The sequence below is a fragment of the Belonocnema kinseyi genome, chromosome 1 (genome assembly GCF_010883055.1).
Source record: "Belonocnema kinseyi isolate 2016_QV_RU_SX_M_011 chromosome 1, B_treatae_v1, whole genome shotgun sequence".
NCBI classification, from domain to species: Eukaryota; Metazoa; Arthropoda; class Insecta; order Hymenoptera; family Cynipidae; genus Belonocnema; species Belonocnema kinseyi.
The window spans coordinates 45556150-45572738 of NC_046657.1; the positions used below are offsets into that span (position 1 = coordinate 45556150).

The 16589-nt window shown below is 27.3% G+C and overlaps 1 protein-coding gene across 1 annotated transcript in view; it reads left to right on the forward strand.

Moving 5' to 3' along the window:
* LOC117174056 overlaps positions 1 to 16282 on the forward strand; it is a 46761-nt gene extending 30479 nt beyond the window's left edge. Inside the window, exons 3-5 of the mRNA XM_033362714.1 lie at positions 3858 to 4140; positions 10920 to 11106; positions 14219 to 16282. Of these exons, the coding sequence (XP_033218605.1) occupies positions 3858 to 4140; positions 10920 to 11106; positions 14219 to 15625 (1877 nt within the window). The 3' untranslated portion in view covers positions 15626 to 16282. The remainder of the gene's footprint in view (positions 1 to 3857; positions 4141 to 10919; positions 11107 to 14218) is intronic.
* The last annotated feature ends 307 nt before the right edge of the window (positions 16283 to 16589 follow it).

Consider the following 16589-nt stretch of genomic DNA (forward strand, 5'->3'; position numbering starts at 1 on the left):
CCCCCCCCCCCCTCCTTGAATTTATCCTACCTTCTCTACTCAATTTTCCCTATCCACTTCTTATACTTCCCGTTGCCTCACTTTTGTTACTCTTCTTCCACTCATTCCCTGTAGTTCTTCCCCCTTCGCTTCCCTACTTTTCCGTCCCTACTCCACCTCCTTTAATTTATTCTACCCTTTGTACTCATTTCTGCTATGTACTTACCCTAATTTCCTTCCACTCATTTCCTGACGATCTCCTCCCTTCAGTTCTCTACTCTGGCGTTCACTATCTCTCCTTCCATTCATTTCCTGTAGATCTTCTCTATTTACTTCCCTATCCCATCTCTTTTAACTTATCCTACCCTCTGATCAATTTTTCTATACACTTCCCCTAATTTCCTTCCACTGATTTCCCGCAGTTTTTCTCCTTCACTTCCTTACTCTTCCGTTCCTACTCCATCTCCTTCAACTTATACTACCCTCTCTACTCAGTTCTACACTTCTCATCCAATTTTTCTTCTTCCCTATCCGACAATTTATGTCTTTCCCTCCCCTCACTTACCACTTCTCCCTCCCCTTCATTATATTCTCTCTCCGCACTTTCCCTACCCTTTTTTATCAATTCATCTACTCTCCCTTTCCTAATCCCTCCGTTCACTTATCCTACCACCTCTACTAAATTTTTTTCTCCTGAATGTCTCCTACTTCCCCTCCCCTCAACACGCGCTCCCTTTCTGCATTACTCTTTCTCCACACTTACCCCTTCTATCATTTCTCCTACTTTTCCTCCCCCCATTCCCGTACTTTTCCTTCCATCCCTTCTCTAATCTCGCTCCTTTCACTTATTCTAGTCTCTCCCTGGATGTCTCCTACTCCCAGTTCCTCAATTTCCCTTCCACACTTCCTTTCCCCTCACTTACTCCTACGTCCTCTCCTCACTACCCCCTAATCTCCCTTTATTTATTTTCTGTATTGCCCATATTCTTCATTTAATTACTATTTCTTCCGCGCTCCCTCTCCTTTCACTTATCCTTTCCCCTCCACCTAATTTTTCTACTCTCTCTCATGGTGTCTTCTAATCCCCCTCCCATCACTCCTCAATCATATGATTTCCCTCTCAACTTCTCCTATTTGCCTATTTCTCTATTTCCTCCCCTCGCCTCGATTAACCTACTTCCACTCCCCTTAGTTTCTTTTATCCCTTCCCCTAACTCTCCTTACTCACTTCACCTCCCCACACTTTATTCTCTTTGCTAAAGAATTGATTCTTTACCCACCGGATGCAATTGTTTACGAGTTTTAGCTCTATTTTGTCAAAATTGATCCAAATTGTCCAAACAATCAATTTTCTAAATCAATTTTTATGGGTTCGTTCGTTACTAAATTGGTAATGAAATTGTGGACAAATGACTATCCACCGTAGAATTTTAGGGTGCCTTTTCATGAAGATTAATTGTAAAATAATCGCTGATTTGATATTTTACGTATGATTAATTTCTAGTTACATTTTTGGTTTATGGTAAATCTGATTGGTCGAGAATCTAGATGCGAACTCAAAGTGTCAAATAATGTGATTCATTGAAAAATTAAAAACAGGATAGCTACTAGATAGCGCTAGCTATTGTAGTCAAAGTTCCGCGAAAATTCAAATTCCATAAATGGATCATTCCTTTTTTATAGAAAATTATAATCAAAGTTTATAGTTTATTGATAAAAAAAAGTAGAAGTGCAAGTCGAAGTAGCGGTTTTCAGAATTTTTGCTATTTTTACACCCATAGTTAAATTTTCAACCAAAAAGCAACGCATTAGAAAAAAATTTTAATAAAAAATTTCCAACTAAAGCAAAGAAATTTTTAAGCAAAAAGGTATATTTATAACGAAGAAGTATAATTTTGTACAAAAAAAAAGAAAAAATTTTCAATAAAATATTTAAATTTTCAAATGAAAAATTAATTTTCAACAAAGTAGTTAAATTTTCAAATAAAAAAGATCAATTTTTAACAAACAAAAAGAAAATACTTAACTTTTTAGTTTAAAAAATAATTTTTCAACAAATCAGGTAGTCAAATAAAAAAGATCTATTTGTAACCAAAAATAAAATAGTTAAATTTTACAATGAAAAAATTATTTTTCTTCTAAAATAAAACTTTAATTTTCAGTTAAAAAAAAGAACTTTAAACAAAATAGTTGAAGTATAAACTAAAAAAAATCAATTTTTAATAAAATGTTTCAATTTCCAATCAAGTAATTGAAGTTTCAACTGAAAAAGATCAATTTTCTACCAAAGAGAATATTCTTCAACCAATAAAATGAATTTTTTCCAACAAAAATTACAATTTTTAATAGAAAAAAAACACTTGATTTCATAAAAAAAATTTAAACAAAAAGGGCAAATATTCAACAAAATACATGAATTTTAAACCATGTAGTTAAATTCTCCAGTAAAAAGGATCAATGTTGAAGAAAACATAAAAATTTTGTAAATCATTTAATTTTTTAACAATAGAAATAAATTTGCAAGCAAAAAGGTACATTTTTAACGAAGAAGTATAATTTTCGAAAAAAAAGACAAATTTTCAACTAAAAAAATATTTAAAAACACTTGAATTCATAAACAAAATTTCAACAGAAAGGGCAAATATTTGACAAAGTATATGGATTTCAAATCATATAGTTGAATTTACAACTGAAAATTATAATTCTTCAAACAAAAAAAAAGGCGAAATTAAAAAAAAAAATCTAATTTTTTAACCAAAAAAATGTAGTTTTAAGCAAAAAGGTAGGTTTTTAACGAAGAAGTATAATTTTTTTTACAAAAAAAGATAAATTTTCTACAAAATAGTTATATGTTCAACCAGAAAAAGATGCATTTTTAAAAATAAAGTAGTCCAGCTTTCAACCAAAAGTAGAATAGCTACATTTTTAGATAATTTTCAAAAAAAAAAAAAAAAAAAAAAAAAAAAAAAAAAAAAAAACAGCGAATTTTCAACAAATTAGTTAAATTAAAAAAAAAGATCATTTTCGACCAAAAACGGAATAGGTAAACTCTTAGATAAATAATTTAAAAAAAAAAAAAAAACGAATGTTCAAAAAACGTCAATTTTCAACAAAAAATAAACTATTGAAATTTTCAGTTAAAAAAAATTAATTTTCAACAAATTAGTTGAATTTTCAAAGAAAAAAAGATCAATTTTGAATCAAAGAGAAGAATTTTCAACCAATAAAACAAATTTTTCCGAAAGTAGTTAAATTTTCAACTAAAGAGAAGATTCTTCAACCAATAAAATGAATTTTTACAAAAAAAAGTTTTAAATTTTGAATAAAAAAAAATTGTTAAATTCAGCAAAAAACGAATTTTCAATCAAACGGAGTTTTCAATAAAAAAATTTCAATCAAATAGTTGAATTTTCGCGGCTCTTTCTCTCGAACAGCTAGCGCCATCTAGCAGCGGTTCAATTCTTCTGCCAGGTATTTTCACTTAACCATCGGCTAACTTTAATTTATCGAGTGCTGAATTAATAAATTGGAGCATTAATTTTTTTGTATAATTACATAATAGAAATAATTATTTATCACGAAGATATAACAAAAATAAAGTTTTATCCCATACATTTGGTGTCATGGTTTTCCCCTCAACGCTGGACGAAGTAAAGTTAGGTGGCAAATCGAGCAGCTATTGGCTAAAAAAGTCGCATGCGTGAAAAAAAAACAAAGCTGCACTGCGCATGCCTGAAATTGTCCGTGAACAGCTGGTCGCCATGAACGTTAGAAAATGGTAGAAAACGTGCTCTCTGCGACGTGGCGTCAAAGAGAAGAGTGGCGCCATCTGCTCTAAGTTTTGGGTTGTCCAGCAGCCTAATTCTCGTAACTTTCAGGCGAATATCGGTTTAAATGCTCAGACCCAAATTGCGGCAAGGCATTTCTTACATCCTACAGCCTAAAGATCCACATTAGAGTACACACAAAAGTAAAACCATTCGAATGCAATCACAGCGGGTGTGAGAAGGCATTCAATACCCTTTACAGATTGAGGGCTCACCAAAGACTTCACAGCGGTGACACATTCAACTGTGAAGAAACTGGATGCGTTAAGTTCTTTACTACACTAAGCGATCTCAAGAAACATATCCGTACTCATACTCAAGAACGACCATACAAGTATGTTTTCCCGAGTTTCTGTTTTTCTCATCGACTTACTTCTTTTCTCACTAATTGGTTCCTCTGCATGACACCTGTTCAATCCAAATCTCTGTCAGGTTTAGGATTATCTTTCTAGGAGAAGGAACGATTATTTTAAGAAGGATTAAAAATTTTTTAGGGCTTGTGTAAGTGTCACGTGATCTATTAGATTTTTCTATATTCAGCGGCTTTATAATCTTAAGAATTAGTTCAAGCCAGCGCCGCGCGAAGAGCTTTCGTAGTTGTGATATTGATTAAATCGTGAAAGCCCTTCCATTAATTTTTGTACTCTGCTCTCTCTCTCTCTACTTTCCTCTCTCTTGAACTGGTTGTTCACTTCGCCCTTTGATTCTTATCCCTTCTGCTACTGCCTTTTCCCTTCCCTTTGTTTTCTCTACTTCTCCGTTCATCATTTACCTTACTTCCTTCATTCTTATTTATCCATTCCTTATGTTGTTTAAGGTCCCTCTCCTTATTTTCTGTTACTTCACCTACCTTCCTTCCCTTCACTTCCACAACTTTTCTTTCCCAAAGTCCCCCCCCCCCCTCACTTCCTCTCCCAGCTTTTCACTCACTTTTCCACGGCTCCTTTCCCCTCACTTCTCTTACTCTTTCAATACCATCAACTACCTCTGCTTTCCATCTCCTCAATTCTCCTTCTCATCATATCCCGTCACGGACGATCCGCATTTCGCCGACGACTACCTGCAACCTCTTCCCCCTTTACTGCGCTTGTCCGCGACGAATTCCCCTTCTGCGCTGCTGATTGGAAGCATGCGAGTGGTTGCAGAGCCCTTGGCTCACGGACGTTGCCCCCCCCCCCCCTAAAATTGACGTACAGCTCTTCCGTGGAACCAGAAGTGATGAAAAGCGCGCGATTTTCAAACCAAATTTTACAATAAATTTACAATTTTGAAGAATAAAATGAGGAAGAAGATAACATCAAATATAAACACATCAAAACTATATGAAATATATGAAAATAGAAATATTGAGAAAAAAAGAATTATTCTATTGTGTGTTTAAAAGTTAGATTTATTAGTTCAATTTAACTGTTTTATTTTTAGATCAAAATTTGTATTTTTTAGATGAACATTCTTGTTTTTTTTTTTAAATTAGTGTTTTTGGTAGAAAATTAATCTTCTTGGTCACAGTATTTTGTTCAAAACTCGTTCTTTGTTTGATTAAAATTTTTTTAAATGCAAATGTAATTATTCGACATTTGGCTGAAAAGTGATCTTTTGTAGTTGAAAATTCAATTTTTTGGTTAAAAATTAATGTCTGTTATCCAAGGTTAATTCTTTTTGGTAAAAGATTAATGTTCGTAGTTGAAAATTCATTTTCTTAGGTGAAATATTCATCATTTTTATTAAAAATCTATGTTTTTGGTTAAAAATTAATTTATTTTGTTTGAAATTGAAATTTTTGTTGAACATTAAAATTATATTAAGTTGAAAATGCGTCTTTTTGGGTGAAACATTAATATTCTTGGTTGAAAATCCAACGTTTGTTGGTTGAAAATAATTTCGATAACTAAAAATTAACATACTCACTTTTTGGTTGAAAATTAATATTTTTTAGTATAAAATTCAAGTATTTGATTAAAAATCCATGTATTTTGTAAAGAATTAATGTTTGTGGTTGAAAGTGCGTTTTTTGGTAATAATTTATTGTTTTTAGTCTTTCATTTTTGGTTAAAGAATTATATTTTTCAGTTGAAAATTTAAACTATTTGATTAAAAATTAATGTATTTTGACAAAAGTTAATTTTGTTGTTGAAAATTAATCTTCGTAGTTGAAGTTCACCCTTTGGTTGAAAATTCGTCTTTTTCTGGTGAAAAATTAATCTTTTTGTTTATAAATTTAACTTTTTAGTTAAAAATTCATGTAATTTTGAAATGTTCACGCTGCAAAGACTAATTTTCTATAAAGAAATAAATTTTGTAACAATAAAGATCAGTTTTCAAACAAAAATAGAATATAGTTACATTTTCATTTAAAGAAATTAATTTTTACAACAAAGAACGTATTTTTGATTGAAAATTAATTTTTTTCAATAAAAATTTTAATATTCTATTTTTTGGTAAAATTTATTATTTTTTAGTTTAAAATTCACATGTTTTGATACTAATTTAACCTTTTTTTGTTAAAAATTCGTTGTTTTTTTTTGGTTAAAGATTTTTTTTCCAACTGAAAATTTAATTTTTGGTTTGAAATTGATTTCTTTACGTTTAAAAATGCATGTAATTTTTAAATTCATGTTTTTTTTGAAGATTTATCGTTTTAATTGAAAATTAATCTGTTTATTTTGAACAGTTCAACTGCTTGATTAAAAAATTGATATTTTTAGTTGAACACTTAATTATTTTTTTTGTGAATTAATTTTTTTAATTAAAAATTTAACCACTTTATTTTTTGATTTAAAATTAATCTACTATGGTTTAAAAATCTCTATTTTAGTTCAGGTTGAACATTAATTTTTTTTGTGTAAATTAATTTTTTAAATTAAATATTAAAATATTCCATTATCGGTTTAAAAATTTGTCTTTTTCTGTTCACAAATCAACTATTTCATTGGAAATTTATGTATCTTGACGAAAATTATTTTTTTTTTTTTAGGTAGTCAATAAATCCTTTTGTTGGAAAATTAATCTTTTAGAATAAAAATTCAAGTATTCTAGTTAAATATTGATCCTTCTAGTTAACAATTTATATATCTTGTTAAAAAATTGACTTTTTTTTTGTAAAACAAAGTAAATTTTTCTAGTCAAAAATAACTTTTTTTTGTTAAGAAGCTATCTTTGTGATTTAAAGTTATTATTTTTTTTGGTTTTAAAATTACTGTTTCAGTTTAGTTCGAAAATTTATTTTTTTTGTGTACAATTAATTTTTTAAACCAAATATTAAACTGTTGCATTTTTGGTTGAAAATTGATATTTTTTACTTCCAAATTTAACTATGTGGCAGAAAATTGGTCTTTTTAAAGTAAAAATTCAACTATTTCATTGAAAATTTATGTATCTTGTTGAATAATTATCTGTTTTTGTTAGACAATAAATATTTTATATTAAAAATTTATAATCTTGTTTGAAAATTAATATTTTTGGTTGAAAAGTTATGTATTTTGTTAAAAAATTGATGTTTTTGGTGAAAAACTAAATTTTTTGTTTGAAAATTCTCTTTTTTTAGTTTAAAAATTAAATGTTAAATTTTTTTGTCAAGAAATTATCTTCTAAAAATATTTTAGTTCAGGTTAAAAATGGATGTATTTTGTTAAAAAATTGACATTTTTTTTTAAACAACTAAATTTTTCCTTTGAAAATTAATTTTTCTAGTTATAAATTAAACTTTTTTTGTTAAGAACTTATCTTTGTGATTTAAAATTAATCTATTTTGGTTTTAAAATCACTATTTTAGTTTAGGTTAAAAATTACTTGTTTTGAACTGAAGATTTAATTATTAAATTTTTTGTTGAAAAATGGTCTTTTTTTAGTTGACCATGAATATTTTGGTTTGAAAATTAATCTTTTTGGTTGAAAATTTATGTATTTCTTTAAAAAATTGACTTTTGTAAAAAAAAAAAACTAATTTTTTTGTTTGGAAATTAATTTTATTGTTTAAAAATATTTTTTCCGTAGACAATTAATTTGAAAAAGCGGAATGACGAGCAGGGGAGGAAAAAAAGGGATGGGGAGGTTGGAATTAATTAATTCTTTAATAGGCTTAGAATATAATAAAATACAATTGATCACGTGACAGGCCCCTCATATTATATTTGTATTTCAAATTTTTATTATTTGGTTGAAAATTCAACTTGTTTGTTGAAAATTCGTCTTTTGTGGCGGAAATCAATTTGGTAAAAAAAAATCTTTGTAAATTTTTTAGATTGAAAATTAAATGATTTGGTTAGGTTTTTATTTGGTTTGTTAAAAATCTTATTATTTTGTTAATAAATTAAATTTTTTCGTCGAAAATTTAACTGTTTTGTTCAACATTCACCTATTTGGAAATATTATTCGTTTTTTTGGATTAAAGGTTTTTTTTGTTTGTTGAAAATTCAACTGTTTTATAAAAAAATTCAATTACTTTGTCAAAAATGCAACTGTTTTTGTTTAAATTTATTCCTTTTTCTTTCGAAATTTAACCTTATATTTGCACATTTTTTTCAGTTTAAATCTTTTCAAAACCTTTTCAAATTTTTAATTTTTTTATTTATTAAAAACTTTTAAGTATTTTGTAAAATTATTCACATTTTTTTTAAATCCTCAGGACTGCATTTTTTAAAATGAAATATGTATTAATCTATGGTATAAAAATGGTATTCACTACTTCTCCTTTTTTTAATTCATATTTTTATCCCTGATTTCAAAAAATATCCCCCCTTTTTTATAAATAATAAAAAAAATAATACAAAAATCAAACTAATTTTGTTTGAAAGTTAATTTTTTGTTAAGAACTCTCTTATTTTATTGATAAATAAGTTTTTTTTTAAAGTTCATATTTTATTGTTGAACTTTTTTATTGAAAATGGAACTATCTTAAAAAAAATTCGTGGTGACTTAAAAATTTAACAGTTTGGTTTAAAATTCAACTATTTGGTTAAAAATTTTAATTTCTTGTTGAAAATTCTAATCTGTTTTTTTTTATTTTATTTTTTTTTTGAAATTGCAACTATGTGATTCTAAATGCAACTGTTTGTTTTACAAAAATTTTGTTTTGTTTTATTAATTGAAAATTTAACTATTTGGTTAATAATTGTTTTTTTTTGTTTTAAAATTAAATTTTTTTAAATTTAAAATTGATCTTTTCTGAATTAAAATAAAAATTTTTCTACCACATTCGATTTTTTACTTGAAAACTAAATTTTTTTGACATTTATTTTTCTTAATTTTAAGATCAACTACATGTTTAAAATTTGAACTCGTTTTGTTTATAAATTCATTTTCTCTCAGTTGAAAATTTTAATATTTTTTCTTAAAATTTGTGGTTAATGAATATTTTTTACTAGAAATTTTAGTATTACATTTTTCTTTAAAAATTCATTATTTAAAAATCAATTTTTTTTTATCTGAAGATTCATTATGTAAGGTGAAAATTAATTTTATATTCCTAATTGAAAAGCCTATTATTATATTTTTGGTTCGAAATTTATCTTTTGTTTCAAAAAATGTTAATATTTGGTTGAAAATTGAATTATTCTGTTGATATTTTTTTAATTTGGTTAAAATGTTCCAAATATTTTGTTGAAAATGAACTTTTTTGTATGAAGATTCAACATTTTAGTTGAAAATTCATCACTTTTTTAAAAATTTTAATTTTTTTTTTTTTGAAAATTCGTCTGTTTCGGTAGAAAATTAATTTTTTTATTATATTTTTTTATATTTTTTGGTTTTGAGTTTACCTTTTAATCTTAAAAATGTCAATACTTGGTTAAAAATCGAATTATTTTGTTGAAAATTGGACAATTTGTTTTAAAAAATCATTCTTTTCAGTTTCAAAACTCGTCTTTTTGGATTGAAAGTCAAACGTTTTTGTGGAAAATTGAATTTTTTGGTTGAAAATGAACTTTTTTGTTTAAAATCTATATGTGTGGGCTGAAAACTCAACTTTTTTTTCGAAAAGTCGCGTTTTTTTTTTGCAAATTCAATAATTTCGTTGAAGATTTATTCTCTCTAGACTGAATAATCTTTTTTGACGGAAAATGTAAGTCATTTAATAAATACTCCCTTTTCTGGATGAAGATAGATCATTTTTAGTTGAAAATTAATCACTTGGGTTAAAATTTTAACTATTTTGTTAAAAAAATGTTTTTTTTTTGTAGAAAATTAATTTTTTTGGTTCAAGATTCTTCATCTTAAGTGAAAAATTCGTTTTATCTCTTTGCTTAAAAATCTAACTATTTTTGAATGCCATTCAATTCTATCTGGTTGAAAATTCATCTTTTTGGTTTAAAAAATTAAATGTTTTTGTGGAAAATTGAATTATTTGGTTGAGAATGAACTCTTCAGTTAAAAATTCATATTTTCTGGTTGAAAATTAAACTATTTTTTTTAAATCGCTTTTTTTTTATTGCAAATTTAATAATTTGGTCGAAGATTTATTCTGTCTAGAATGAAGAATCTTTTTTGGTATAAAATGTAAAGGTTTTGATAAATATTCCTTTTTTTATTAATATTCATAATTTTAGTAGAAAATTCATCACTTTCGTGAAAAATTTAACTATTTTATTTCGAAATTCGTCTTTTTTGGTAGAAAATTAATGTCTCAGGTTGAAAATTCAACAACTTGTTCGAAAGTTTAACTCTGTTAAAAAAAAATCATTTTCCCTCGACTGAAAATGTTATTTATTTAAAAATTAATTTTTTAAAACTGAAAGTTGATATTTTTTCGTAGAAACTTCAAGAATTTTGTTAAAAATTCGTCTTTTTCGTTAGAAAATTAATTTTCTTTGTTGCAAATTCATCTATTTTAAAAATATTTTTATTATTAAATTTTGTAATCTTAAGTTAAACTACTTTATTTTTAGTTTTATATCATTATTTATTGATTATAAAAAAATGGCGTAAATTATTTAAATCCCGGAATTTCATAAACTGTCAGGAATTGTATTTTTGTGGAATTTTTTCTTAGTTTATTTATTCTGTAGCAACCCATTTTGAAGTTGACTTTCTTTAATACGATTATTTCTCATGGGAGGGATTGATTCTCGAATTTTTTTTTTCATCGAAATTTATTAATAAATTGATATTATTTGGAAGGTGTCGAGAGAAAGGCTGTGGGAAAGCGTTTACGGCCTCTCATCACTTAAAAACGCATAAAAGGACTCATACGGGAGAGAGGCCTTACATTTGCAGTCACGAAAATTGCAGACGATCTTTTACGACTCCACACAGCTTAAAAAGCCACCTAAGAACTCACAAAAAAGCGGAAAATGTCGAAGGAACGGTAGGTCAAAAAATCAAATTCATCATTCATCTCTTTGTTTGAAAATTATTTTTTTTTACTGAAAATTTTTATATATATATATTTTTTTTAGTAGAAACTTTAACTTTTTGTGTGAAAATTCATGTATTTTTTCCCCTATTTACTCTTAATTTCCCCTATTTTTGACCCATAAAGGTCTTCTATTTTAGATTAAAATTTAAAAAAATTCTCGATTTTTTTTTCAATCTCTTTAAATCTTGGAATTATTTAAAAATGTATTGGTCAGGGAAAAGTCTTGGGGAATTTTGAAAATTAATTTTTCTAGTCACCCTGATATTATATACTTATTAGTAATTTTTTTTGTTTATATTGATTATATTTTTAGTTAAAAATTGTATTATTTATTAGAAAATTAAATGAAAATATTTCTTGGTGACAAAATTTAATTACTATTTTTTCTAAATTTGACTTTTTGTTCAAAAATTTCATGTAAAAGTTTAAATACTTTTAAAACGAATTCATTTTGTTGGTAAAAGGTTCATATCCTTGTTGGAAAATTTAACTATTTTGTTGAAAATGTGTCTTTTTTTTGGACGAAAAATTTTGTTGTTGCTAGAAATTCTACAATTTCATTATTTGTTAGAAATGTATCTATTTTTTTGGCAAAATGTTGTCTTCATTGGTAGAAATATAATCATCTTGAGCAAAAGTTTCAGTGCTTAGTTGAAATTCCAACTGCTTTCTTAAAAATTAATTTTATTAGTTGAACATCTATATTTTTAGGCGAAAATTTAACTGTTTTCTCGAAAATTCTTTTTTTGTTTTGTTTAAAATTGTCTTCTGAAATTGGAAATGTAATGTTTTCATTTTTATTGTTGAAAAGTGATATTTTTTGGTTGAAAATGACCTTCTTTGTTGAAAATTCTTTTATTTATTTTAAAAAAATTAAATTTCTATTTAAAATATTTCACATTTTCGTTTATGGTTAAAAATTGAACTGAAAGTCTTTTTGCGTTTAAAATTTCCTCTTTTTTGATTAAAAATGCAACTGTCTGGTTAAAAATGAACTTATTTGTTGCAAATTTATTATTTTATTTGAAAAATTTGTTTTTTCGTTACTAAAATTTACTTTATTTTTTTATTAAAAATTCAACAAGTTTGGCAGTAAATTTAACTATTTTTTGTATATTAATTTTTTTGCATTAAAATTATTAGTTTTTTTTTTTTAATTGAAAATACAATTGTTCCATTTTTGGTTAAAAATTCTAATTTTTTGTTGACAATTTATCATTTTAGCTAAAAATTCATGCTTTTTTAAAAAATTGAATTCTTTTTTGAATGAAAATTAAAAATTTCTGTTTATGATTAATAGTTCATTTATTTTTGGTGGATATACAACTTTTTTGGATTAGGTTTATTTTTTTTGTTAAAAAATTTGTTGAGATATATAAATAAATAAAAAAATAAAAAATTTAAATCTTAAATAATTGTTTTGCTCCGTAATTGACAAGCAAAAACGATATTTTTTACTTTTTTATATTTATAAAATATATATTTATAATTAGATTTCGAAATTAAAATTTTGTTATTATAAAAAAATAATAAATGACTTGAATAACTTAAAAATGTTAGAAATGTCTAGTTTTTTAAATTTTGTTATTGAAAATTCAACTTTTTGATTGAGAATTCTTGAATTTTTATAAAAATTCATTTTTTTCGGTAGAAATCAATTTTCATAGTTTCAATAAAAATTTATTAGTGACAAAAAAACGATATTTTTTACTTTTTCACATTTGTCAAATATATATTTATAATTATATATTATATTTCTAAATATTTTAGAAAACAAATCATAATTTTAAGAACTCAGTTTTTATTTATTTTTTGTTATAAGAAAATAATAAATTGTCTAATTAACTTGACATTTTTAGAAATGTCTCTTGATTAAAAATTCAACTTTTTAATTGCGAATTTTTGAATTTTGTTAAAAGTTCGCCTGTTTTGTAGTAAATTAATCTTTGTTAGTTAAAAATTCATATTTCTGGTTGAAAACTTTTGAATGTTATTTAAAAAATGTTGTAGTAAATTAATCTTTTTGTGTTAAAAATTCAACTTTTTGGTTCAGAATTTTTGGATTTTGCTAAAAATTAATTTTTTTCGTTAAAAATCTGTTTCTATAGTCTTATTCATAATTCATTATTGACAATTAAAAACGGTAGTTTTTACTTTTTATATTGATAAAATATTTATTTTATATTTCCAAATATTTTAGAAAACAAATCATAATTTTAAGAATTTCAATTTTATTAATTTTTTTTATAAGAAATTAATAAATGGTCTAAGTTACTTAACATTTTTAAAAATGTATATCTTTTAATTGAAAATTTTCTAATTTAAAATTCAACTTTTTAATTGAAAACTTTTGAATTTTATTTAAAAATTTTCGTATTAAATTCATATTTTTTAGTTGAAAATGAAACTTTTGGTTGAGAATTTTCGAATTTTGTTGAAAATTCGCCTATTTCGTAGTAAATTAATTCTTTTTATTTAAACATTATTTTTTACTTGAAAATTCAACTTTTTGATTGAGAATTTTGTTGAAAATTCATTTTTTTTAATACAAATTTATTTTTATAGCTTTAAACATAATTTTGTAATTATATTTCATATTTATAAATACTTTAGAAAACAAATCATAAGTTTAAGAACATTGATTTTATTTATTTTTTTGTTATGAGAAAATAATGAATGGTCTAAGTAATTTAAAAAATTTTGAAATGTCTATTTTTCGAAATTTCTTGAAAACCTTGTAAATTACAAAAAAATCTTTGAAATATTCACAAAAATTTATTTTTATATCTTCAATAATAAATTAGAATTAAATATTAAGAACAAAAAAAAAACGATTTATTCACTGATTCATTTAATAATGATAAACATACTCAATATTTTCGAAAATAAATCATCATTTTATGAATTTTATGTTCTGATATAATTTTTCATTTTTTGTTTTAAAATAGATAAGAAAAAAACTTTTAAAACTTGTATTAAACTCGAATTTTCGAAAAAAATATGTATATTTATTCTAGGTTATGTGGATTCCTTTATAATTAAGGAATTCTTTTTCTTCCAGAAAACCAAAGAAGCACAAGAAATAATCGCTGAAAGTACAAATCTCCAAATTCAGGAGCTTGAAAATCCCGACTTTGTACCTCTCTATTCCCTCGTGCCCCTAACTTCCGTTCCCCAAAACGAGACTCCTCCAATCCACAGTCTCGTAAAAGAAAGTGCCGAAACTTTCACAGATTTAAATTACCATTCGACAAACGCGTCCGAAAAACCCGACCCAGCGACAGAAATCGCCTCCCTTCTCGCCGAAGATCTCGCCAATTTCCCGGAAACCGTCAACCTCAATCAAAACTTTAAATTATTCCCCGAAATGCCGGAAGAGGGTGGCCTCCTCAAACTCCCCGAACCGGACAATTCCCTCATATTAATCAACAATAATCTTAGCGAAACCCTCGTCGACAATTGTGATTTAAATTCGAAAAAGCCCGAGGAGACAGTGGCGAAACGCGAGGAGAAAATTTTGAGTCTGCAGGAGAAAATAATGCGCGACGGTTTACAAAATACGATAGCCCAGATGACCGAATCCTCCGATTCGTCGGCATTTTACAAGAGCAATGACGATGGCAGCTCTCTATCTAGTCAAGTCCCAGTTTTGGGAAGCGAGGAGCGTGTTTTTTGCGAAAATGCGAGTTTGCCGTTTGTCGAGATTGACGAGAAAGCGACGACGGCTGCGCCATCTAGAAATTTAAATGAGCATTCGGAGGCTGTGGAGCTGGCAATGGCTTCCGAGGAAGAAGTTCCATCGGCCTGGATAGACGTGATGGCAATGGCGGCTGAGCCGACTCTTCGAACTGAATCCTGGCCATTGAATGCCTTTCCAACCGCGGTTCATTCTCTGGTCGATCTCGTCGGTCCCGAGCCCTATCCCCTAGAATTAGAGAATCCGGACGTCAATCACACCCTGGACAATGTCAATGTTGTGATAAATGCGGATGAGTTTGCGAATGAGGATATTATTTTGAATTCGCCGAGTGTGCGCAATTCGAGTGAGATTAATCTCTTTACGAATCACTCGAATTCGATTCAAGAGTCTGCCGAACAGCAATCGATTATGACGAGCACAAGAAATATTCTTGAGGCGATTACAGGAGCCGATGCCGATATTTGCAAGTGCGAGAATTGCGAGTGTCGAGAGTCGAGAAATTGTCACAGTTCTCGAGCGCCAGAGAGAGTTGAGAAAATTTCCAGAGATATTCCGAGTTTAGTGGGGAAGTGTCCCTCGGACGAGACGCGAGATTGCGATTCTTCGTGCGCGGTTGTTATTTGCGTCAAGACCCTTCAACAATTGCAAACGGTCCTGAATTCTTGCTGCAAGACGACGAGTAATTGTGCGGTGGCATGCTCCAGAAGTGGCTTATTTTCCGGGCATAATATGGCTTTATTGAAGAGTCAACTAGCTGGAAATCACTGAAATTTACTAGAGAGGGAGAGAGAGAGAGAGGGACTATTTGGCGTAGATTATGCTCAGGGCTGCCACATAGTCATTTTTAGGGATTTTGTCGATTCGAGACTCTATAAAAGATTTTAGGCACAAGACGAGATTCGAGGCGAGTTAAAAAACGAGTCTCGAGACAAAATTCGAGACTCGAGGCAAGATACGATTGTCAAGATAAGATTCGTGACAAGATGAGACTTTAGATGAGACTCGAAACAAGACGGTATTCGCGAAAATACTTAAGACGGCAAGAAACGAGACAAGACTGCAATTGCGATAGGACTTGAGACAAAATTCAAGACGAGGCTAGATTCAAGACGGGACGATCTTCGTGACAAAGCAGGACGGTATTTTCGACAAGACTTTAAGGCGAGATTCGAGACTCAAGTCGAGATTCGATGCGATATTCAAGACGAGACGATATTCGAGACAAGACTTCAGACGACTTTCGAGACAAGACGGTATTTGCGAAAGTACTTAAGAGGAGATTCGAGCCGAGATTCAAGAAGAGGCGATATTCAAGACATAAACAAATTTCTTGAAAACTCAACTTTTTGATATGGAATTCTTGAATTTTATCGAAAATTCGTCTTTTTGTTAAAATTTTTTTTTTAGTTGAGAATCCAACTTTTTGGTTTTAAACTAATCTTTTAGTGTGAAAATGTATTTTTAAAAATTAAAAAATCAACTTTTAGGTTGATCGTTCTTGAATTTTGTTAAAAATTTGTCTTTTTTGGTAATGAATCAATTTTTTCGTTTAGAAATTCATTTTTTTTAGTTTAAAATTTAACTTTTTCTTTCAAAATTCTCGAATTTGATTGAAAACTTGTGTTTTTTGGTACTAAATTAATCTTTCTGTACAAAAATCTTCTTTTTTAGATGAAAATACAACGTTCTGGTTCAGATTTCGTGAATTTTATTGAAAATTCGTTTTTTTTTG